Below are 26,800 nucleotides of genomic sequence, written 5' to 3'. Positions count from 1 at the left end.
AATGCTTCCAGGGATGTGGCATCCACAGCTTCTCTGGGCAACCTGTTCCACTGCTGCACACCCTCACAGCAAAGAACTTCCTCCTGATACCTAATCTAAACCTACTCTCTTTCTGTTTGAAACCATTCCCCTTTGTCTTGTCACTCCTCGTAGCTCTTGTACTCCTTGTAGCTCCCTTCAGGTAATGTAAGGTGACCCCAAAACCTTCTCTTTCCCAAGCTGAGCAAACACAGTTACCTCAGTCTTTTCTCACAGGAGATCCACCCATTCTTCTTATTATCCTTATGACCTCCTCTGGACTTGCTCCAAGAGGTCTATGTCCTTCCTGTGCTGGCTGACTGGTTGATACCTCCAGAGTCCTTCGTTCTACCCTTTTGAAACAAAGGCACAATGTTTTCCCTTTTCCACTCTCCTGGGACCTCACTGGACTGCCATGAGCTTTCAAACATCATGGAGAGTGGCTTGGCACCTACAGCTACCATTTCCCTCAGGACTCTGGGGTGCATCTCACCGGGTCCCACTGACTGATGTACATTCAGGTTCCTCAGGTGGTCACCAATCTGATCTTTTCTTACAGTGGGAGGGACTTTGCTCCACAAGTCCCCATCCTTCTGTCCATCCACTTGAGAAGTGCGGGAAGAGAGACTATCACTGAAGCATGAGGCAAAAATATTGTTGAGTATCTCAGCTTTTTCCTCATCCTTGTTACCAGTTTTACAGCCTTGTTCAAGAGGGGCCATTGCTCCTTCTTTGACCTTCCTTTTCTGATTAACTTACCCATAGAAACGCTTCTTGGTATTCCTTGTGTTCCTTGCCAAGTTCAGCTCCAGCTTTGCCTTAGTTTTCTGACCTCATTCTAAATAATCATCCTTCTCTATACTCTTCCTGTGTCACCCATCCTAGCTTCATCTTTTTATGCAGTTCCTTCTTTTTCTTTAGTTTGACCAGTAGATACCCACTCAGCCATGCCATTGCCATTGTCACAATAGGAACTGTAAGATCTTTTTCCTCAAGCTACGACACTGACTACAATAGAACCACACAGAGGATACAGGCTTTGGGAAGGCTGCCCAGAGAGGGAGCATGACTGTGCAGGAGCCAAAAAGGGAGAGTGCAGGAAAGCCCTCAGCTTAAAAGTATCCTGAGTCTTTTTTCTATTCTGCTTCCTACATCTACCACCACTTCATCTGTCAAAACAGGAAAGTATACCATGTCTTGTGAGGGTATTTATGCTTATGACCAGACATAGTTACTTACAGGAGGTTTTACACTGACCTAATTTCAACTGACCAAAATAAACTCTAATTTCTTTTGGGTTTATGTGCTCATTATTACATTAAGTGTCAATTTTTTAATTATGCTAAATATTATTTTGCTATTTATTGATATGAAAATTTTCTATATAAAGTGGTAGTTGACATATGTGGGAGAATAGTGAAAATGTTTCTTAAAATTCACCTTTGGTGGATCCTGTAAATCTGAAGCCATCATAGCAGACCATTAGGCAACTAGGAGTGTGGGGCTGATATTCCACTATCTGTCAAAAAATGTAAAGCAGAAGTTGCAATCACAAAGCTGCATAGAATGTCAAAGGTATGGGGCCACAGTTTTTTGTTACAGCATTCATTTCTGTAAGAGGTGTGGATTATCATTGAATGCAATGATTGATTATATCTCTTTTATATAAAATTATGAGTTTGTTTCCTCACACTATTGAGCTATTTTTTCCAAAAAAACACTTCAAAAAAGAAGCAACTTCATGCCAAATCATTTTATGTTATTTGAGTGTTTCTAGAAATGTTTTGGTCTGAAAGAAAAGGGAAATGGATGGAAGAGTCTAGCAACCTCTCTGTGAAAGTCAGGGTGTATTACAGACTTATTTGCTTCTTCATTTCTTTGAATTTCTGTAAGCTCTGTGACATGTTTTGGTTCAGTGATTTACTGCATGCCACTACAGAGTGACAATAAGTGGTTTTGATATCAAGGTATAAATTTAGTCTTTACTAATCTTGTAAGAGGCTTATTTCTGTGACCTTATTGTGGTTGCCTTCATTAAAAGACTATTCCACAGTGAAGTAAAGGCACCAAGGAGGAAAGAGAGCTCACAATTAGCGCGTTCAGATTATTTGGTTCAGTTTTCTTTATTAAAAGAAATAAAAAGGCAAATATTGCTGCTGCATGAATGTGTTGTACAAAATCCTTTTTAGAAACCGAATGTGAAATGGAAAAAAACCTGACAATATTAAGATAGTTAGGATACAATTATAAAAATGCAGCCTACCCTGGCTTTATTTACCAGAAGAGAAATATTGATCTTGGCAAAGCTCACATTCATTATTATTCAGGCATGCCTAAAGTGATCTATTAATCAGCCAGACGTTAATGATATAATGATTTTGAAGAAGACTATAGCTTATGATACTCAGAAGGCACCTTACTAGCCACTGTAATTCTATTCCTTTGAAAATTGGTTGCTAGATTATTTTTATTCAATTATATAGTCTATACTTTTAACTACTCAAACAAAAAAATTACTTTTGGCCTTCAGGCTTTCACCTATGAATCCCACATGTTGAAAACTTATTATGCGATGATATTATCAGTTGATTCTGTAGCACATTTCTCAGTGTAAAAGGAGAAAAATGGTTCCACCAAGGAGAAAAATATATGCAGTTACATTTGCAATCTGTCTGAAGAGTGTACTTACTCATAGTACACTTCACCATGAAAATAATAAATTTTATCAGATAATCGATAGATATTTGTAATTTATCCCTACAAATTAATTTTTCTAAGTGTCTGAACTTTTCTGGTAAAGCCCCGAGTAATTCTAAATTTTTATCTTTAACCTTGTTCTGGGTGAATACTCAGTTTCTTCTTGATCACATTTATTATGAATAAAAGGATCTGAATTAATTTTGTTTCTATATCACTGAAAGGGGAGAATACTCTGCCTACCACTGTTGAGAGATCATAGCCAAGTGACAGCCACTTGCTTTCAGCACTGCTAAAGGTAGGCTGAAACAATTGTATGTGAGAGTTGAGGCTTGAATAAAAAATGAATAATAAATCAAAAAGATGTTTTGATTTATGATTCATTTTTTATTCAAGCCAAGCCCAGCCAACCAAACAAACAACAAAAAGACACTGAACTGCAATGACCTCAGGTAGGAAGGAACTGAGTTCAGTTCTCGACATCACTGGTGGTAATACAACACAGGAGGAATGTCATTGAGAAAGGCTGAGAGGAGGCCTGAAAATTATCTACCAGACTGAGATGTCCTTTCTTAGAGTGGCTGATCTCTTGTAGATCATTAAGCCCTCTCAGGAAAGCTGCTTAATGTTATAAATTGATTCTCTTAAGAAGCTGTGAGGATGGAAGACACACTTGAAAATAGTTAAGAATTAAACAAAGAGGCAATGAGGGCTTTGTGATTGTGTTTCCTGCAGCAGTTTTGCTCCCTGTTTACTAGCTCCTTGCTCTGCTAGGGGCACACATTGAGGGATGTAGCAGATTTTAATTTGGGGGTTTTTTTGTTCATTTGGCTTTTTTTCCTCTCCATACTCTTAGCTGCCTGATGTCAGTTGGAACAGGTTGTTCAAATACAACCCACATTAAAATACTTTGAACAGACTGTTAAGAATTTGAGGGGTTTTGTCTGAGCAGCAGTGAATAATCAGAGCATTGGCTATTTCTGGTCTCCCTTAGCACCATAGTTCTGTGCTCTTTAGTGGCTGCTGTAACTATCTAAGGATTTACCATAAGAGTTCTCACTTGAATAATGCGATAAGAGCCCTGAATATAGGAGATGTTTATGCAAAGGGCAAGCCTCACACAGCAGGAAATCCCAGTTATCCCTTTAGCCTGTGCTCTCAGCCAGCCACATCTCTGCCAAAGCATACCATAGGAAAAGGACGTACCCTTACACAGTTACGAGCGTTTCATGATTAGTGTGGGCACTTCCAGCACCACTGTCCTGTGTCCCCTCAGGGATATACTTATCAGACAGTTTTAGAATTAGCTTTTCCCATGGCCTTTCTGTGGGATCCTTTTGGAGCCAATATGCCTCGTCCATCTCCAAGAAATAAGATGAGATTTCGCTTTTTGAAGTCCTACAGGTATCTCTTCTGGTGGCTTACGGGGCAATTGACAGTGGTAATAGTTGCAACTGTGGATCTTTTTTATTCTTCTAGAGCATTACAGTATATTAAAAAATTGGAAATGGCTTGTATAATTGTGACTCTCTTGAGCTTATGAAGGTTTTGCTTGAACATGGTATATCAGAAAAAAAAGGTATTTTTTCTGTATAAGAAAAAATACTGTGAACAAGTGATCATGGAAGTGTATGAAACTGCACTTTTCAAGTAAATGATAACTTTGAATATTTTTGGCATACCAAGCTGGGGGAAAAGGTAGATTAATGTTTATGTCAGTGTTGTTATGAAAATATTAATTCTAAGTATTGTCAGTACTTATAATAAGTAGGCATATTTAAATAAAAAATTCAACATGATGATACAGAATACCAAACCTGAATCAATATTTGTAGTTGTAAAGTTTTTGCCAGAAAATCATATTAGTCAAATTTTTTTTGTGTTAAACATTTTTGAAAGTAAGTTTAGCAAGTGAGAAAAACACACAGATTGTATTTTTTCCCTAAACTATTGTTTTAAAATAGCAGTAGCAATGCTTGATTTCCATTATTTGTCACATTACTTTTGGTAATTGAACCAATATTTGTTCTTCAATTTCCTTACATTTATTACAGATTCCTTCCTTACAGATTCACGTATATTTTCAAATAAAAACTCTTATGATCCTCCTATTTGCATATAATTAAGGGAAAAACTTACAACATATCATCTTAATAAAACCTTTTTAATCAATGCAACATTCAAAATTATTTGCACACATGTACAACACAAAATGCCTCAGAGTATAAATGCTTTATTACTGATAGCAAACACTGTATATATATTATTAAAAAGAACTTGTTAGGTACTGTATACTTCTCTCAGTATTTTCTTCTGAAAAAGTTAGCCTGTTCATACAGAACATACCAGTCCCTACGTTTTTGACAGAAAGAATAATAATAGTTAAAGGTATTAGAATCTGTTCAAAACTAGATCATAGGGTTCATTTAAGATTCCCTTAAGAAATCTTATTGTAGGGGATTTTTTTGCTTTAAGTAAGCTGCTTATGTTTCTTTTACAAATTTATATCAATATATCTTTATCTATTTATATTTCTATCTATCTAATTGCTTTAAAGACAAAAAAAGAAACGTGTCATTTAACATGTTAATATAAGGTCTGATTATTTTCATTATTATGTACATATTTCACTTTTTCTAGTTTTTCAATATAGCAAAGTGAAAATATTCTTAAAAGTTGTTAATTAAACTAAAAATAACTAAGTAACCTTTACCATAAGTCCAGAGGTGTGAATGAATTTTGTGTTACCCTAGAGTGTTACATGTTTATTTTTCATGAGTTATTAAAAACTAGGAAGAGCAGATAATTTAAAAAAAAACCACATTGTTGCTGTAGTACTGAATTTTAGCCGTATTCTTTGCTATTGCTGTTTAATTTAACTGTAAGTCCCTAAGAGGAGAAATAAAAATCTTTTTTATATATATATATATTGCCATGTCACTGCCATGGCTCCATTCACACTGTAGGTTATATTTAGAAATCTACTACAAAATTTTACAGTACTCAGTGCCTATGTAATTTAATAACCTTGTTTATGTCAACTGACAGTTCTGCTCATGGTACTCAAACATTTGATGTCAAGGGACTTTTGTTTCTAAAACTATGTATCTGATAGTGCTGTCCATGCATTCCATGGTGAATATTATTCAGCAAACCATTTAAATTGTGAAGTTTGCCATAATTTTAAAATTTTTTTCTTACATTTTGGGAAAAAACCAGAATTTTTCTTTTGTGAGACATTCAGAATCCATGGATTAAATAGACTGTCATGTTTTAATTTGTATTCTTAATTTCTGGGAGATTCTGTGATACACTGATGCCCCTTACAGGCAAATTAAGAATGCCACCTTATAGCAAAATAGTGAATTGAGTTTCTTTGCTCATCAGGAAATGCTTTCAGAAGGTAAAAGAAGACTCCGGCTGATGCAAGTTTTCCCACATTAAGGGAAAAATATGCCTTGAAACAATGCAATTTTTCTAGGAAGAGGTGGAATGTTATGCAGTCAGTTAGGGCTCTTCTTACTCTACCTGTCCCATCAAATAAATCTTGTCTTAAAACTTCAGCAAATTGAACTGAACAAAAACAAAGTAGCGTAAAAGAGCAGGCAGATAAACTTATGATTGACTCTACACTAGAAATGCAGTTATTTACAGAATTAGATATAGAACCAAGGCCAGGAGTCAGTTCTTTGCAGAGAGGAGACTCAGGAAGCCACAAGAACCGTTCACAATTTACATAACTTCTTGCAGGCTGGAGGAGAAGGGTTGCTTAGTTTTGTGGGGATGCGTGCCCACTCTGTTCTCTGGAAGATGAGCATTCTTCTGCTCCAATACAAAAAAAAGTGAACATCTTTATTTTTGTTTCCATAACACACACATTAGTTCACCTCTTTTCTTTTTTGTTTCCTCTCTCCCTTTTTTTTCCTTTCATTTTAAAGCCTTGAGTCTTTCTAAATTGAAACACACCTCCCTTACTGAAATGCAAATAAGGACACAGTTTTCCTGCTGATTTTAGATTTGCACAGAAAAATAGCACTAAATGTGACTGTAAAAACTATATCTTAGTAGCAGCACAGTTACACTTTAGAGCCTCATGAAACTTCTGAAGAATCAATAGAGATAGAAGCTTTAGAAGCTTTTTTCATGATCTCTAAATCCTGTCACACATGGATGAAGAACCACATCACCTATCAAAGTTGCCTGCACATTACTGAGATGTACAAATAAGAACATGTTATTGACACTCAGTCCTGCTAGATACCAAACACACCTCCCACTGACCTAGTGACAGGTCCTTAGGACCACTTAAAAGATTCTCCAGAGGCATCAGGATCTGCCTGGCTGGTCATTAAGTCTTCTTTTTCCACCATATGTGAGTTGTTTCATGATTTGTGAAAAGCACGGTGACTATCTGCTGAGTAAAATCTTTCTGTGGGGACAATTTTGTAGAGATGGTAAGCTCCAAAGTAAAATGGGTTTTATAGAGAAACGGCACAGTCATTTACTAATTTACTAAAAATTTGATGATTCAATTTAATATGCATTAAATTGAATAATCAAATTATTAGTAAATTTGCTAAATTATTACATTGTCAGATCTACATCTTCATTCAGTTAGCTATGGAGATACAATTCCTGAAATAATAATCGTGACATTTGTACCTTCATCTGGAAAAGAAGGAGAGGTTCTTTGTTGGGTAATGTGATTTTCTTTTGTTCTGCTTTCTTTCTGTTTTTCTTCTTTGGCTGCAATTTGGCATAGTTCCCTGGACTAGAGGAACAGTCATGTGGCTGAAGCTACTGCCAACATCACTTCTGCAGCCAGCTGCTCACGGCATTTGTACATAAGAAGGCAGATTCCCTCCTGCCAGATAATTGTACTCCAAGCCACTAAACTCTTGGGAACTGGGCTGGAAAGTGGTATATCTGTCTTAAACAGCAGTTTTCAGGAATTCCTTCTCTAAGGGGATTTCTTAATTATGTCAAAGCTGTCTTAGGGAAAAGAACGTAATATTAAAACTTTTTAGTGTTGCAAGCTTGGTAATGAAATGGAAATAGAAACCAGATTAAAGTTTATTATTTTATTTATTAGGCATTACATTCCCGTCTCACTGGAAATATCTTGGTTCTATTTGACCAGCCATTCAACATTTTCTGGGAAAGAAAATATTTGAATGCATAAGTCTGAACTTTTCTAGTGAACATGATGAATCACACATTTAATTTCATATTTAGCTTTTCATATTCTGTAATTCATAGAATGCCGTGTCACTGCTGAAGGGATGTTTTGAACCTCACTCGGATTTTTTTTAGATGAATTTACATGCCAAAATATCATCTATCCAATTCAGACATTTGGCAATGTTGACTTGAAGTCTCAGGAAAAGTGGCAAAATAGCAAGGCACACTGCAAGTCAGATTAGGTAGCAGTAGGAGAGCAGGTGCAAGTGAATCACACTTAACTCTGTGTTGCTGCAGATTTACCTCCTTGTCAAAACTGCCTACAGAGCCCCTAAAAGTGAATAAATATAATCTCAATACCATTTCCTAACATCTCAGAAAGAAAAGCTCCAGTCCTTTTCTTGGTCCCAAAAACCAAGAAAAAAACTGCAGAGAAGTAACATGTTCATAAGTTTCAGCTTTTGATTATTTTTTTTTAAATAGCTGTTCATCATACAGATAGGTTAAGTGAATCTGTCACAGTGGTACAGGTTGGATCGGTCACTGTTTCTTATTGTTTCTTTCAATTAGTGTTACTTGAGTGCTCCTTCAGTGGAATTTTGTGGTCCTTGCTGCAGCCTTGGAAGTGATTTAATTAGCGTGAAATAAACAGAAAACAGAAGTATATCTATAGGTATTTTATAAACATTTTTTTTTTCGAATTTATGCTTAAGCATGTTCTGACAGCCTAAGCCAGATCTTCTATAAAAAATCACAGGAAACATTCCTTCATACAGAGTCAGGTAAAGTTTGATGACTAGTCTTGCTACAGTTTACAGTAAATAAATGGCTGGGCTTTGCTGTTTGTGCCTAAAACATCCCCACACAAAGCCAGCCTTCGAGATGGAGCTAGGCCCAGACACTAGCATCTCTTGGGATGCATAAAAAGATTTCACTAACCATAAACACCAGGAAATACTCAGTTTGATTTACAAATTGTAGATGTCCATGAATATTTATGTAAATGTCAGAAGTATCTGGCTTGTAATTCCCTGATGTATCACAAATTCTGGGAGCACTATAAATAGACCTATCATTCAATCTGATACCGAATACATCAGGAACAAGCTGACGCAAGTTCAGCATGTACCATGTCCAAATGTTGTAATTAATTTCTAGATACCTCATTAAATAAGAAAAGTAGTACAAGGGTAACATATTAATGTTTCTTTTATGGCATTCTAGAATTTGCTTTTTTCCATTGTGGATCTGAATTGTTGTTGGTTTTTTTATGGAAAACTGACATTTCCTATTGGAACTAGTAAATCTAATTGATTTCTGCACCCTAGAAATCTAATATTCTTCAGGTGATTTTGTGTTTCAGTTGTGTCTATAAGAGGAATTTGTGAGTATCAGTTGGAAACTTCTCTAATATGCGGAAAGGTAATTTAATGCTCTAAAGCACCTTTCTTCATGGGGCAATAAATGAAAATAAGAGTGAAAAACAGAGGCTCCTGCCCACCTAGAGGGATCTGGCACAAACACAAGTCTGGTGCCCTTAGCAGTAGGGGCAGTTATACTTCAGCACATGGGTGGTCTATGCAAGCTAATCCAGCTCTTGGTCTCTGCCAGCAGTCAGCAGCAAATATTTGAATGGGAACAGTAAGAAACTTGGTGGTTACAGTATAATCTTCCTTGAGGGATAATCTCTTCAAGATCTTCAGTAGTTCCTGTGTATGTGTATGCCAGAACTCTCCTTACTGTGTGTATTACTTAGCCTAAAAAATCTGGGTATTTTACTTATTCAGACTGAATGTTGATCATTATATAATAAACAAAAAATTGCTGAATTTTTCTCTTTCGCATTATTTTTGACACTCACTTGCACAGATGAACCCTATGCAATGTAACAAATTTTCTTCATCCTGGTGTCTAATTTTCCCAATAGTAGAAGTATTGTGACCCAAGGATTTGTTGTTTTATATATTTGTAGGCCACTCCTTTTCATCGGCTTTCTAACTAACCTTTTCACATGGAAAAATTTTGTGTCTGTATCATTCATGTTGCCAATCTCTTAACACCTCCTCCTATCTCAATGCCCTTTCTAATGCAGAATGACCAGATGCAAACACAGAGCTTCTGATGAGGACAATAGATCTAGAATTAAAATATTACTATTCTCAAGGAAAAAAAAAAATCCATTATGCAACTTCTATTATTCCCCTCTATCTCATTTTTGATGTAGATTAGCAGACTTGCTGATTAACTGATTTTAAGTGGTGATCAATAACCTCCCATTCCTGGTGGTGTCTGTACTGGCCAAGCTAGATATTCTGTATTCTTAACTCTATTGGATAGTCTTACTTCCATTACTGCTACTTTTTTAGTTCATCTCTCCCTATTCTCTTTGTCAGAGAAGTTTACAAATTTACACTATTGTGTAAAGACAATAGGGATCATTTCAGTAGGTAGAATTTGTCTCACCAGAAATTTTGCATTTTTATAAGAAAAAACACCCAACCTTGTAGCAAATAATTTTACATAATTTTCTATGGGAAGAACATTTTTATTTTCAGATAAGGAAACATGAAACGTAATTCAGGTTTTCTTTTTTATAGTGTCTCCTCAGGATTTCTGACTCGTTAGAAGGCTAGGAAGTCCTTCAGGAAATCTGTCATAATGCATGCAGCTGAGGATATGGGGGGTTTTAGCAGTAGGAGGAGACAGGTGTTTCCCATCAACATACCCCTACACTTGGTCATTATATCATGTGTGCTAGATAAACAGTCTGCACACATACAAACACACATGTGTGGGTGTTTCCTACACTGAAGCATAGAAACTATGAGAAGTTTTCCAGGAAGAGGCTGAATACACCACACTTACTTTATTGTTTGTCCACATGAACTTGGTTTTCCTTTATTTGTTTTACCTTTGCAACATTTCCAGTCAATACTTGGCTCTTCAGAGACTTAGCTTTCACAGGCTTTGGTACAAGTTTCTGTTGCAGTTGTAAAAGTAAATGACACAGTTGAACAAACACCAGGATCAGATAAACTCTTGTAACCACTAACTGAAGTTCTTTAGCTAGTAAAGAAACCTGAAATGGAAAAAAAAAAAACTCAAAACTATTTAAAGGGATTATAATTTTCTTCAGGTGGAGGATGGGAGGCCTCACTTTGTTTTTCTTGTTATGAAGCTGTAGGTGAAGCAAAGGGACAAATATAACAAATAAATAAATTTATAACTCTAGCTGAAGCTACATGTGCATTACTTTGACAAGAGGGTATGAGTTACCCTGTGAATCCAACTCAATTGGCAACTGCAGGGAAGTGGTCATTGCAGATGGAGCAGAATCTGCTCATACAGCTCTGGTCTAAGGCACAAACTTCATGTGGCACTGTGAAACAGATGTATTTTTTACCTTCATAAGTACTAATAGGTGTGGATGCATTCTTAAATTTACTTGGTTTTCCTAAGTGTGTGAAATGTACTTAAGCCTCTAGGCTGCATTATTTTCTTTACATCTTTACCTACTGCATAATTTTTCTTTACTTACTCTTCCTTGTGACATAAAAAGAAAATGTAAATATGGTCATACAAACATTAAACTGGAAACTCAGAGAGACCAGTTATTTTTAGCAACTAAGTTCATCTGATTTATATCATGCACTGGAGGCTACGTCAAGTGTTTCAACATCATTTGCACGCCATTGAACGAGGGACTGAACAATCAGAAAATGGATCATTTGGAAACTGGGTTATGTCACTAAAACAGTGGAAGTAAAATCCACCAAGTTAAGTTTCTACTGGTGGCAAAGGAGAAAATTAAGTTTCTTTTAAGCATCATGTAAGAAAAACATGAACTTGCCATGCAATATCTAGAAGTGATGGATTCTTCAAAAGAAGTGCCATTGAGCACCTAAGAATCAGGGAGAAGTTTACACTAGTCTAACATATGTGGTTAATCTTGTGAACCTTCTGAAAGAAAACATTGAATTGTGAAGAAATGTTTCTGTTTCAAATAGATGGGAGAAAAAAGAGGGGGAAAAAGGGAGAGAAAAAGAGATATAAAGGGAATGTAAGCATTGATCCTAGCATCCAGATGTATCCCTTAGTGAGGTAGTCATGCAGTCTTAATGAGTGTGTAAGTGGCAAATGGTGTTTGTTCCATGTCTCCTCTTGGCCACAGTCTTTGTTTAAGCTCTCTCCCACATGACACAGTAAAGTGTTATTTGGAACCTGGAACATGACATGTTTGAGGCTTATCTCATTTTGGCATAAAAATACATGTTTTACGATAAACTCTGCTTGTTGTCATAGGAGACAAAAGGAATTCTAGACAGAGTGGTTTTACAATACAAACACAAACGCCAAAATAGGGCTTATTGTTTACAGATAAGAATAAAATTATTTTAAACATGTGTTATATCAATTTATAGGTGGGGCCAATAGCAAAATATAATGTTATGCCATTAAAAATCTGTTTCATGATACTGACAAAATTTCATCCTCAAATACAGAGGAACAGATGTGTCTGTGATACACAAAATATTTGAGTTTTGCTGTCACAGTTCTTCATGCTTGACTACCCCTATTAGACTATAATTAAAAAATAAATTTTTATTTATACTGTACAAAATTTTCAGTCTGTATTACTAAATGCACCCTATATTAACCAAAAAATTAATGTAATATTTAAATATAAATATGTAGTAGTACGTATTAGGTAATGTTTACTAAACATCTAGTCATAACTGTGATATGACTTCCTTATAAATGCTGAAAGTCACAAACTGTATATTTTTGCAAAAATCTGATTAAAAATCTCTTTTTTAGGTAGATTGATGTTATCAAAAAGTTCTAGCTTCTCTGATTTTAGTGAGTACTATGTCAGGGCCCTGATTTTTCCATGGTTGAATCTGCAGAGGGAATAAAACAACACAGAAACCTTTTCATCTGGTGAACTAGATGGCATGACATGGCAAGGAGACTGCAGCCAGGTGGTAGTCAGACTCTTTTCCCAAGAAAGTCTTAAGCTGTGCCAGGAGAATTTTAGGTTAGACAATAGAAAAAAAAAATCTTGACAGAAAGAATGGTTGAGGGGCCTTGGAATGGGCTGCCCAGGGAAGTGGTGGAATGGGCTGCCCAGGGAAGTGGTGGAGTCACCATCCCTAGAGGTGTGTAAAAGATATGGCGCTCAGTGCCATAGTTTTGTTGACAAGGTGGTTTTAGGTCATAGGCCAGAGTTAATAATCTCTAAGGTCTTTTCCAACCTAGTTAATTCTGGGATTCTGTGACAGGGCCATGTAATGCTAACCACTCTTGCTCCCTGGAATGGGATTTTGGGGGCCAAAATACTCTTCAGGGCTCAGGTGGTCTCAGGAGCATTCAAACCAAGAAGGTTTTGCAGCCTTTCTACTGCATTAAAATAGATAGATATCAGTTTTCTACAGGAATATATTGTTTTCTGCTTGCATTTATTACAGTACAGTCAACTCTAACAGTTTTTAAATTATAACTTGGAGAATCACAAGAGTTTGTGTAAAAAGCCTTTCCTTTTTCCTTATCTAGATCTTAAAGGGTTTCTCAAAATCAGAAAATTCAGGAGCTTTCTTAAGATGCAGTTTTCATCTAAAACTTGAACTCTAGAAACTTTAAGGAAAATACTTAGTGTGTGAGACTGGAAATATAATTTCAGAGGGTAGTAAGGCAGAATACTGTGACTTTGACAGCCACACCCTGAAATATTTAGCTATCTAAAATTCTAGTTTTCACTGCACAGAGTGGATGTGTGACCCAGAGTGGTCGTTGTAGTGCCCTGCGTCTTCTTCTGGGGTTCAAATTAGAGAGCAGCAGTGTAAGGACTTAACCCAGACTGATGTTGTCATGCAAAACACACCAGGTTCTTCTTCCTTGACGTTCTTCCGAGATGAAGATTTCCCAGCTGTCTAATGCAACTGTTTTAGGAAATAGGGAAAGGAGCCGACAGTCCTGGAAAAGCTCTGCTTGCTCTTTCCACTACAAGAAAGATTTGCTGGATTTGTGCTCTCTTCACCCTTTCAAAGAAACAACTGGTCTTTGACCAAGAAGATAGTTTATAATTTGAACCATTTATTTTGAACTAATATGTTGTTCTGATTATGGTTCACAGTAGCTAATGTAAGTTTAAATTAAGGAGGATAAAAAGAAGTCAGAGGATGCTGTGAAAATTATTTATTGCAGTGTAGAGCTATCTAATTGATCTGCAGTTCACCAGGTTCTTGACTTTGATAAAGAAAAATCGATGGATTGTGTTAGCAATTAATTGTAAATATTTTATCACATGATGCTTCTAAATGGTTTAGATAACATTTCCTTTTGATGCAATATATTTATTTGATCCTGGAACATTTAATTCACCGTTAAATGTCATACACTCTTGTTACTATAAAAGGATAAAACTGTTTCCAAGTACATATTGTTTCAGTAACACATGAGCTTGTTCATGCCAGCTCTTGGGGTTTACAAAGTCACTTCAAAATAGCTGCCTTAGAAGTTAGGGTGACAATATAAAGCAATGTAAAACTCTCTGTGGTAACAATATAAAGTGTTCTTGTACATCTGCATTTGAAGTCCCACAGTGCTTATCCTAACTTTAGGCAGCAGCGTTATTTTTGCGTTTATACTGGATCTTCTAGGAAAGTAAAGTATGAATGTAATATTAGAAAGACATTGTGGTTCTGCATCCCTAAGGAATAGTATTTTTTTTCTTTTTAATTTTTACATCTTTAGTTCCTCTGTATTTATTATTTTTATGTTAATAACCTAAGGGTTTTTATTTTTAATTGTAGTTGTTGCCCTATTCATTAATGGAAGTATTTGTAGAATTTCTGCCATGTTTTAGGAATCTATTTCTGGCTAATGAATTGCCTACTTTAGTTACCTTCTTTCTCTTTCTTGTGTCACTAAGAATATGTACTAACACTATGATTTAATTTAGTATTGGTATATTACACTTGGTTGATATGCTATCTATCAAAAATATTTTTTCATACATCACAGGAAGATATAGAAGATTTTGTCTTTATTTTCTGTATTTCTAATAATCTAGTGATTTCCTTAGGCTTTGTCAGCACAAGTCTAAGTCAAAATTTGAAAAAATCTGGTATTATTTTTCATCCACAAATGTCAGGTTTCACCTCAGCATTGTAATACCTGTGGACTCAGAGTTGCCATTTAAGAAATGGTTAACTACAGAAGATTCAGAGGACCCACAGAATTAACTTCTGTAGATTTGATATACAGGTTTTATTTGGCAACATGACAGGAAACTATAGAGCAAAGAGTGGAAAGGAGAAAAGTTAAGGGGGGAAATAGTATGCAATGAAAGAGACAGGGTATGGCAGTGAGACCTCTGTCTGTAGCGAAAAGTACATCACACTACCCCAGCTCAATATTTTTCATTTCTCTATTTTGAAGGGCTGAAATTGTTTCCCAGCTGCCTAGAGCCTTTTGATCTGTAGTCTGTTTATAGCAAAACAATATTTGGAGCTCCTTCAAGACAGGAGTTCCTAGAGGTGACAGTCTACCCTGGTGAGTTACCTTCATGGTTGCACCTTACCAAGTTCAAGAGAACATGATATGCATTCCCTTCCAGTAACAGAAATTAACTGATTATAAGTATTTATCTAATAAATAACTAGTAATATGTGTAATGGCCAGGCATAGGTCAGAGCCATCCCAGGTTGCCAGTAACCAGTAGAACTAGAATGCAGATGCCTGTAATGAATAAAAGCTTCATTACAGTTTTCAGGGCAAAATTTAATGGCAAAGCCTTAACATTGACAAACATGGCAGGCCAGTGGTGCTAGCACACAGAAATTTCCTGTCTCTAGCCTCAAACTGTATTAATAAAAGTTTACATAATTTTTAGCAGTTCTGTATCTCTCACAGCCACTGTAATTGGAGAGGCATTTATTTATTGTGGAACCTACTCTACCCTGGTGAATTTAGTATCACTAAAAAAATGTTTACATGTGATTCTCATTGACAAATATTCAGAATTTGCAAGGCACCTGTTGATGCCTCTAAATATAACCAAAAACATGACAAAAATTTAAAGGCTCTCTAAAGAAAATTTTAATGAAGGAAATACCATTTAAACAATGCTGCTGGAAATTTAATTTACAAATTTACTTGCTGTACTATCCAGGCCACCCAAGTGGCCTGCAGGCACTGAAATTTCCTAGAACAGCAGCTCACAGGACCCAAACAACATTCCTGCTCCACATGTGTTCGGAGGTCTGCACATTTTGGAGTAGTAGACAGTAAACCAGAACTCTTCAGCTCCTCCCTCTTAGAACTGCTGTAAATTGAATTAGTCAATGCTGTAAAATTTAGTTTGTGTAAAATATCACCTTGAAATTTTGTATTTACTCTTCAATCATTTTGAAATGGTACAAAAAAGTTATTGTTTGCTGATAAGGAAGCCAAGAAGTGATTCTTTTCCATTTTTACTTCAAAAAACACTTGCACTTTCCCCCCTCAAAAACAACAAAAAAAATGTTGAGGCATAGTTAAAATAGACAGTACAGTGCAGCTCTAAGATGTTAATCAATGTTGAATATTCCTGAGCATATTAAACAGAAGCCACATGCACTATAGAAACAAATGTACATTTTACCTGTAATTTGGTATGCACACAAATTCATAAAGAATGTCCTGCAGCACACTGTAGTTAGAGTCCACTGGTGTGTTGGACAAAAGTAAAGGAAGAATAATTTCAGGATTTGCTCTCTGACATCTATTTCATTTGGTTCAACTTTAACATTTGCATGTTTTGTGAGACTTTTTAATATATAAAATAGTAAAAACATATAAAATAGTGATCAGGGGAAAAAAAATCTGAGGTCATTCAGCTTCTTGCTACTTACACCAGTAAATTTACAGGAGAAATGTTTTCCAAGAGCCATAGGAAATGAAGTTATCTGAACTGAACCTATCTTGCTGAGATGATTGTCAGGAAAGTGATGTATCAGAATAAATAATCCAAGTATATTAAAACCAAGGAAATACATGGACTGCAAAAGATTTAGGGAATCATTTTACAAAAAATCAAAATGGATGCTTGAAACAGACAGTCCAGTATAGTTGCATTTCTAACTTTTATATTTTAAGAGAGAGAAATGACAGTGGAACACATGAAAAAAAACCAGCCCTGAGATGTGAAGAGGGTCTCCAGCTGTCCATTCAAGTAGAAACCTAGTTTAAAAAGCTGAAGATGCATTTAGTTCATTGTTTACTTTATATTTTGTTCTTGCTAGTTATATGTTTTGGTTTTTTAAACATAAGTGCATGTTTATTTGGTGAGGCTTCTGTCTTACTGCAAACTGACTTTAAAAAAAGGGTATAATGATATATTATTGCTGTGGGTTTTTTCCTCTAATGGTGTAAATAAGCCATCAGTTTCCTGAGTAGTTAGAGTTAGTGTGTGCTGAAGTTACAATGCAAAATGAGGCAGGAAAGTGTTATTAGCAATCATCAACTTCAATTTATAAATCAATTGTAACAGAGTAAAATCATTGTGTGTACCTAAGATCTGTCATGTCAACTATATATATTGAGCAGTTAAATACCACTTTGTGTACTTAATAGCCATGTTTGCTGTAGCAAGGCTTAGTTGTTCAGGAATAATGGCCCATCGGCTGAGTCTGACAGAGATCCCGAACTGATTTCAGACATGAGTAAGATGACAAACCATAGGGGTAGAAGTGAGATCTGGAGTCTAAATTGAAGAAATGCAAGTCAACTATTATAGGAAATTATTATTTTAACATTATTTTTTGTGTAACAGTGATAATATTAGTAGTACTTTTTTTTGCAATATGTGTCATGTTTTCCACTTTAGGGACAAATAAGTTCTCTCACTTCATTGTAGCAGCTCTGCCTCACCAAAAGGGCCTCTCTTAAAAGAGCTGAAGTGGGATAACTTTGAATGTGGTGCTGTCATGCATATTCATGTTTAAAATGGAGATTCATGTCTACACCACAAACTGGAATTACTGAAGTTCTATCAGTTCCATGTATTTGTGGATACATCTCTACAGAAGAGAAATATTCAAGTTATTAATTTAATTACATACTGCAAGAGACAAAACATTAAATAAGTTTCATGTTCAAACTAAAACTAGACCAAACACAGGATACATAAAGGATGAAAGGATGACTGTATTATAGGAGAGGCCTAAAGATTGTTTAGAAAAGTGATTTAACTATTCTGATGTCCAACGGCTTTTCTTTATTAAGATTTTGTTTGTTGTTAAGAGTTGAAGAGAACTTTTTGCTAGGGAAATTATTCTTAAGCTCCAATGAATTTTTTTGTTCTCTAATGCTCTGTATATCCCCTAGCCATAAGGGGTTTAGACAGTCGAAAGAGGCCTATTTAAAATGTCATTCTCCAAAAAACAAAGTGAAGCCAAGCCAGAAGGACTTGACAGAGCTTAAAGACAAAAGTCTTAGACCACAAAATGAGATTTTTCATGTAGAATTTTTTTTGTTAAGAATGCAATGAATCTCCAAAACTACCTCAATAATTTTAATTTTTTTAAAATGAAAATACATGGATTCTCATTACTGTGGTATACTTTATCCCCTGCACTGGACATCATCATAGAAACCATGTGAATCAAAATAGACAAGGTCTGCAACCTAGAATAATCTTTCTGAAGCAATGGAGGAAGGTCAAAAACAAGAGGAGCTTTGTTGCATTTCATCCCTCAATGTGACATGCAAAGGGCAAGACAGGGAATTCAAAGTTGTCATTTTGCTGGACATTAAAATTAATAGAAACACAGAGTCATTGTTATTTTCAAGCATATACTTTCCTTACAATCCCACTCATCACCTTCTATTCTATACAGGCTGTTTCTCTCTTTTTGCTCTCCACAGATCTGTTATTTGTTCCCTTTTCAGCATCTCTTTCTTCTTGAGTGTCCTTTTGTTTTGTTTTGTTTTCCTGTGGGTTTGTTTTATTCTAGCACTGTCAAATCACTTTCTGAGAGACATCTTTTTCTGAAAATCTGACATCTCTATAAATGTCTTTCTTTGATTAAGAGCATTATCATATTTGAACTCTGACTTATTTTGGTACTTCAGATTTAATTGTCAGTATCTACATATTTGAAAAACTTTATTCAGATCTTAGAAGTACAGAAGGCCAGTTTTATTTTGAAAAGAAAAGCAATCCTTCTCCAACATCCATACTATTTTAGAAGTCAAGAACTGATATTTAGTACAAATATCTGACCTATATTTCAGAAATTTTTGGTCATCCCTATCAAGGCTGTGAATGAGTAGATCTGAAGGCACATTGCATTCCTGAGAGCTCAGCCTCTTCCCTGAGACCTCTGAGCCCACAATAATGTGCAGCCTGGCACATATCTGGGTCAGGCAACTCAGCCACAGCTCCTAGTGCTTCATTTGCTGGGACTGGGCATGCAGAGGGTCTGTATTAAAAAAGCCCATGCTTGTCCTCAGACAAGAGGACGTGAACCTTTGCATGAAGTGCAAAGCTGAGAAATGGGATCATAATTCTAGTAGTCATGGTTTTCAAATTGGCTTTCTCACTTTCTTGAGGTAAAATAATACTTTTTTATTGCTCTAGATCACTGAAAATTAATCAATTATTTGAAAAGTTTTTGAGTTATTATTTTCCTTAGATGCCTCTGAGAAAGAATATTGCCAGAATTAGTGGTTGCTGTAAATTATTCTGTTTAAATAAAGATTTCTACACAGAGCTTTCTCTAAAATTAAGACTTTTTTTAAACCATCTGGCCAAGGGTCATAAAGAAAGTAAGCAACAGAGTGCTTGAGGGGAAAGCTGCTATGCAGAAAGGAAAACAGAACAACTTCCAACACACTGTTTGGAGGACTTTGGAGAAAAGAAATGGGATAACCAAGCTCCAAATATCCATAACATTATTAAATTTATCAACACTGTTGTACACAGTTTAAAATGAATATTGAAGAAGTCCTAGTTTTTCTTCTGCACTCAGAGCAATATGTGTTATATTGAGAACTTATTAAGCAAAGCAGCTTAGTAGCTCATCCTTGCATTTGCAAAAATGTCATCCTAACTGAGAAAGGTTTTAGATGCCAAGACTTTTTTTTAAGTTGTAAAAGGCAAAAGTGAATAATAGTTGTGTTCTTGTCCAAAGTAATAGAACACAATGGGTAGAAACAGAAGGGAAAAAATTCCCTACCAGTTTCTCTCTTCTTAAATGTCACTTTATTTGGATGATGATCAGCTGGATTGACTTTGCAAGACTGACTTTATTTACACATACAAAACTCCTTAAATAGCAAAAATAAATTCCAACATTTTCTAACTTCATATTCCAGAGACAGTAATGTGCATTGTGCTGTAATTTGTAAACCTACCAGTGTATTTTGAATGCTAGTTCAAATTAAATTATAAGTTTTGAAATATGTGCATATGAGCTTGTAAATTAAAAGAATTTATTATTACAGCGAACATTTAATGTCAGTAGTTGGCTTTAGCAATGTTTGCAATATAAAATACAAAACCATTTTCTGGATTTTTACTATAATGAATATAAAAGAAAAACATTTCACTGTTACAATATTTGTAGAATAAATGTTTCCAAAATTTTCTATAAATGAATCTTCATGTAAGCTTTCACATAGAGAAATCTTGGATGATTTTTTTTCAGTACTTTCATAGGTAATCTCAGGTGATAATTAAAAAAAATTCCTAAGTGTCTTTTTACCCCAGTCTGTTTAATTTCTTAACCCGCCTTTAGACATGTAAAAAAGGAAAGCAAACAAACCACCCATCAAAATTACACACAAAATGCTCACAGTAGTTTAAAAGGGCTGACTCTGGTTTTTGTAGGTTTTATGCAAACACACGGAAACACAGCCCATATGGCCTTAACAAACAGTGAACACATTCTGTTAGACATACTGCACAAATTAAGCTGTTTCAAATAAGAACTGCTGCAATTTAGATTTCTTTTCTTTATATTCATGGAATACATCCTCATGGAAGCAAGGAAGTGAACCAAGATAGCCAAGATTTCATCAAGGACAAAAAGGGCCTGACCAACCTCTGTGCCCTCCTGTAATGGAGAGACTGCAATGCTCAAAAAAGGAAGACCAACTGGTGTAATCTGCCTGGGCTTCTGAAAGCTTTAAACACAGTTTCCCATGGAATCATAAACTCCAAACTGGAGATCTGGAGTTGGATTTTAAGGGTAAACTAAGGAAAGGGTGAGATGAATGCAGCCAGAGAGTTGCGGTCAATGGCTTTGTGTCCAGATGCAGCCAGTGATGAGTGGTGTCCCTCAGGGCTGTCCTGAGACTTTGGCTCTTCAGAATCTTCATCAGTGACAGAGGCAGTGGGACAGAGTGTACCCTCAGTACATTTGCAGTGACAGGAGGCTGAGCAGTGCAGGTGGCACTGCAGAAAAATGGGATGAACATCCAGGGGCATCAGGAAATGTTTGAGAACTCAGACCATGAGAAGGTAAGGATGTGAAAAAGTCCAAGCACAAGGGGCTGCAGCACAGCCAGAGCCATCCCAGACATGGGTACAGAACTGGGAGTAGCACTTATTTAGAGCAGCCCTGCCAAGAAGGACTTGGAGGTTCTCATGGATGAAAACCTGGACATGACCCAGCAATGTACCCTTGCAGCCCAGAAAGGCAAACGTGTCCTGAGCTGCCTCCAGAGCAGTGTGGGCAGCAGAGAGTGGTGAGGGATTCTGCCCCTCTGCTCTGCTCTGGTGAAATCTAGCCTGCAGTGCTGCATCAGCTCTGGGCTCCCAGCACAGGAAGCACATGTTGGAGGAAGTCCAGAGGAGACCACAGAGATAATGAGCAGGCTGGAGTTCCTTTTCTGTGAAGAGAGGCTGAGATTGTTGGGGTTGTTAAGTCTGGAGAGGAGAAGACTCCAGACAGACCACATTTCAGCCTTCTAATAGTTAAAGTGACTTAGAAAAAAGAAAGAGAACAGCTTTTTACAGTGATAGAACTTTTTTTAATGTGATAGATAGTGATAGAACAAGGGAGAATGCTTTTAAGATTAAAAAAAGGAGAGAGATTAGATATTAGGAAGAAGTTATTTATTCAGACAGTAGTGAGGCACTGTTGCTTAGAAAAGTTTTGAATGTCCTTTTCCTGGCTTTATTCATGGCCAGGTTTGATGGGGCTTTGAGTAGACTGGTCCAGTAGAAGGTGCTCCTGCCAATGGCAGAAGAGTTGGAACTAGGTGGTATTTTAGATCCCTTCTAACCCAAGCCATTCTATATTTCTATGAGTTTTTCTTTTTTTTTTTTTTTTTAAGCAAATATGTTGTAAAGTTCATGAACACCATTTAATTAAGAAAAAAACCCAACACCCTAAATAAAGAAAGAGGATGATTTGGTGCCTTTCATCTTATTTTAGTTTGAGATTATCTCTTTCTATATTTAACACAGCAGCATATATCTAGAAGGAAGTTAGCTGGATTGAATTAAATGTGAAAAACAGAGATAGCTTTGCTAATCAAATACTGAAGGGGACCATCAAGAGAAAGAATAGATTGATTTGCTATACTAGAAGGCTACCATATGTAAAACAGTAGCCAGATATGAAGTGAAACTGTACTGATCTCAGAATTGCTGTCCTACAGGAGACATGCTGAGGTCTACATATAAGTATTCTTCTGTGTATATCCATATAACAGGCTGAGCTGTGACAGGTTTGATCACACACAAAGTATCTCTTGCTCATAGAAGGGTAGAGAGGAAAGATGCACCTTGTCCAAGGCAATGCACTGGCAATTCTGAAATGCTTGCATCCAATTTAGGCAATTTAACTTTCTACAAGAACATGAAGTTTCTGGCTACTGTCATCTCTGGTGGTATTGCTATGAGTCTCTTTGGGATTTATAGTGCAACATGGTTTTCTTGTGCCTGGTACATTGTTTAATAAGGGGAAATTCAAACATATAAATATGGAATAAAAAGTTCAAATAGGTCAAACAAATTAGTCCTAAACTGAGAAGAAATTTAGAATCCATGAATATCAGAACATGCTGTATCTGTATCTCTCCCTCCAGATGCCTGAATATTCAGAAGTAGGTCTTATGAGTGAGTTTTCAGTGGTAGGCATAACTGCTCTACTATACACATGGATATTCCTTTTGATCACTTTGCTTTTCCTCCCCTGGGAAGAAAAGAGGGGAGAAGTCAGAAGTGAAGCTTTTTTTTTTTTTGGACTACATTAAATATGGATTGGGGCAGTGGTGCCTTGGCATTGTTTATCTCTCACAAAATCTAAATATGATGTGAGGCCAAATATGAAAATATGTCAAGTTTATATTTCTATAAAAGGAAAAAAAATTAATCCTATCTACATTCAGTTCAACTGCTACAAGTAAGAGAGTAGTGAGGCAAAAATCTGCAATGCCCATGTTGTATAAAGTTATAGGTTTTATCCTGGTACCTTAGAATTTATCAAGTACATCTTGAATTGCCCAAAACCTAGGTTTCTAACATAAAATAGGCAGGGAGCCATAGTCCACAGAAGGATAGATAGACAGCTGAGAGGAGCAGTTCTGTCTGTCTTAAAATAGATGTCTGAATCATGGAAACAGACTACCCCAGCAAGTGCCTATCAGAGCTGTCTCTAGCAGGAGCCTAGCTGACCAGTTTAAATGAGCAACCAATCCTCTGGCAGCTCAAGGCTGGGGAGAAAACTCCTTTCTTAGTGTGCCTTGTTTAACTCTCAGTGAATAATTCATGACAAGTAATGTACTCTCAATGTAACCTTCACTTGTTCTCATAGAAGCTCTCCAGTAACTTGCAACAACAATACATAGTTTTTTTCCTTTAATTACAACTTTGAGTTTGACAGTTTTGCATTAAAAATCGAACACATTTTGTACTTTTGAGTGTTCACATTAAAAGTTTGAGTTTTTTTTCTTTTTTCACCTCATACAAGCCAGATTAAAACTTTGGAGTTTTCCATACCTCAAAAACAAACAGAAGTGAAACATGAGTAGAAAATTTTATATAAATTCAAGTGGATTTTTTGAAACACAAGTGTCATGGAGGTATGCTTCCTCTTCAAGCAAGGCTTTGTAACATAATGCATAATTTAGATTTAATTTTAGTTCCTGACATTTTTCTGAAGGACTTAAAAGTATGGATGATGTCATTCTACCAAACAAGAGTCTTATCCAGGTCTGACTCATTTAGGCCGTGATCCTGTACCTGTGGATGCCAAGTTTCCAGTGAAGGACATGGAGAAATCCACTCTACTGTTTTGCAGAGAACCCTTCTGTTACACTAATGTGGTTACCTCACCTCAGATTTGCTTTCAGAATGACTTTCTGACAGTAAAAGTTTATTGTTTCCAAAAAGACAAAATGTTACGGAAACATTCGTGTTAGAGTATGCATGGCTGGGTTGGGCAGGTTTTCTGTTAATGTTTGGGTTTTTTTCTAGACAAGACAAAATTGGAAAAAAGATTAAAATGCTTTACTATATAAGGCTAGCTAACATGCTTAAAATTTAAGTATAAACTTTCACATTGTGCGTACAAGTTTTGTTTGCCTGAAATGGTGGTCTGTGTGTACTCTTGGAATACATGGTGGTATTCCTGAGTGTCTTCAAATCTTCTCTTGTTAATCTCACACTATCCCATTCTTCTGAACAACATGATGATGAAAGCAAGCATATCTTACAAAATATAATGGTTCTCTGATACTGAGCCTGACACTCGAGAGTGACTTTGTCCAGAACCAGTCCTAATTATGAAAGCTTGCTAAAAGAAGTACAATTCTCTCATGCCTTTCCTAGCAGCCACTCCTTCATCTGAAAAAAAAAAAAAAAAAGGAAGAGAAAAAATGTTAGTCCACTTTTTTTTTAGCCTAAAAAAGCTGGCATAATTTTCTTGGAAACCATAGCTACTGCTTAACTCCCTACTGATTTTAGTATGAACCACCAATGTTTATTTTTAAGCAACTATTTAGCTAACAAATTGTAGTCTGAATTTGTGTGGAGCAAATAGTTCAAAAGCAGAAAGTCTGATGGAAATATTGATAGATTTTTTTCTTTAACCTTGTAATTAGTGCTATATTACTGCAGTAAACCTATTTAGATATGACAAAAGTCTATGTTTTTATAATGCAACCTGTATTTTTATATGTCTATATGTTCATATATATATATATATTTTTTTTTTTAAGAAACATTTTTATGTTTATTTAAAAAAAATACAAAACCAACTTGACACACTAGGCAGCCTTAGCTCAGCTGAAGTTCAAAGTCTGCTAGGAGGGTAGTATTTAATTTTAGGCCATTCGCTGGTATACAATGTAAATCCGACATTAGCAGGTATCATTTATTCCAGCCTTAATGACTGATGTGTAACCATAGAGCACAGCATAGCTGGTGGCACTGTTTGCCAAGAATATCATGTTTCTCAGAAAAAGCTATTCTCCTACTCCTAAAAATTAGCTATTTTTATTTTATTTTTGAATCTCTAGCAATGAAGATTTGCAAAGGTTCTGTTTTTGTTTTTGCAATGGAATCTATGTGGACCAGCAATGGTCAGTTAGTACGAAGGTTGCTAATGTCTAATTGCATAACTGATTAAATAAAATTAAAAGTAGGCAGGAATAAAGGCACAAGGACACGTTTTCAGTCTGACATATATATATATATATCTCAAGAACCTGATTTTGCCGTGCAAGGCAGCGAGCCTCTCTGTGACTCTCACCTCCATTACTACTCATGGTACAGCTCAGGCAGCAGCACCTGGCAGCTTCAAAGGAAATTGAGATCAAGCATTTTCAGACAAGGCATCATATTAGAACTGGGTATTCTTACGGAAGACTCTTTCTGCCATGAGGTCTATGAGGAGTTTTGCACATTTAATTTTCTGTAAGTCCTTTGTAGAGCACATAGTTACTTTATTTACACAGCAGGCTCTGAGCTAGTACACCATATTTATAAGGTGGGTAGCTCAATCCAGGCAGCTGATGTGAGTGGATACAGAAAGGAAACACCAGTGGCATATGTCATGTTTCTACTGTGCCCTTTGGTTTGCCTTTTTTCATTCTTATGACTTCTACACTCTAGTTATCATTACATTTCTTAGTTCTCTTACTTATGCAGTTATGTGCGACTTTTTCCTCTTTGCTAAAGTACTCCAGTCAAAAGGGAATATGCTCTTACCTAGACACGAATCACAAAGTTTAGTTTCTGGAATTCTAAACCTAAAAAAATGTTTTTAAAATCACTTGCTATGTTGAGCAGTGGCAAAACCTGCATCTGGGTTAAAAATTTGTTTCTCAAATTCTCTGACTTAATACTTGTTTTTGAAAAATATATCTCCTGAACCTTCACCTACATTACTAGTTCTTAGACACACTCATGCAGGTAATATAAGAACATTTTATTAATCTTTTTGTCCTTCAGCTTGGTATGCAGTACAGGACAATAAGAGGATAATCTAGTCTGTGGATGAGCTAGAATGAACTGTGCAACTCAAGAGTTTCACAAAACTAATTGGTGTGGTGCTTAGTTTGTGAAAAAAAATGTTTCCTCCAGTGGAATGTGTGCTCCAGCAGATTGGAAATGTTGATTGCAAGTTTAAATGCATATTCTTTATTTATTGAAAACCGTATTTCACATAAATGTGGAAACTGGAAAGTATATATGAAGAAAGCAAAGATACAAACTGTGAGGAAGACCAGATGCAACTGTAACTAAGAAATAACATGGCAGTCCTGAGTGAATGAGCCCAGTCCAGATTTTTAAAGATATTTTAGCTATCCTATTTGAAAAAAACCCAGGGTGATACTAAGATTACATATGAAAAGGCAGCAGATTGTTTTATAGCTTTCATTTGATAATGTGTATTCCAAATGCCAC

The 26,800-nt window shown here is 36.0% G+C and overlaps 1 protein-coding gene across 9 annotated transcripts in view; it reads left to right on the top strand.

Moving 5' to 3' along the window:
• Positions 1 to 26,800, top strand: part of PDE4D (phosphodiesterase 4D) — a 540,332-nt gene that overhangs the window by 384,861 nt on the left and 128,671 nt on the right. Inside the window, exon 1 of one of the 9 annotated variants that reach the window (XM_063179690.1) lies at positions 3,993 to 4,119. The exons of the other annotated variants lie outside the window; for them this stretch is intronic. Within the exon in view, the coding sequence (XP_063035760.1) occupies positions 4,031 to 4,119 (89 nt within the window). The 5' untranslated portion in view covers positions 3,993 to 4,030. Of the gene's footprint in view, positions 1 to 3,992; positions 4,120 to 26,800 lie in introns of those variants that run through there. 9 annotated transcript variants of the gene reach the window in all.

The sequence above is a fragment of the Melospiza melodia genome, chromosome Z, assembly GCF_035770615.1.
Source record: "Melospiza melodia melodia isolate bMelMel2 chromosome Z, bMelMel2.pri, whole genome shotgun sequence".
NCBI lineage: Eukaryota > Metazoa > Chordata > Aves > Passeriformes > Passerellidae > Melospiza > Melospiza melodia.
Note: the sequence above shows the minus strand (reverse complement) of the source record. Positions and strands in the feature narration are given on the sequence as shown.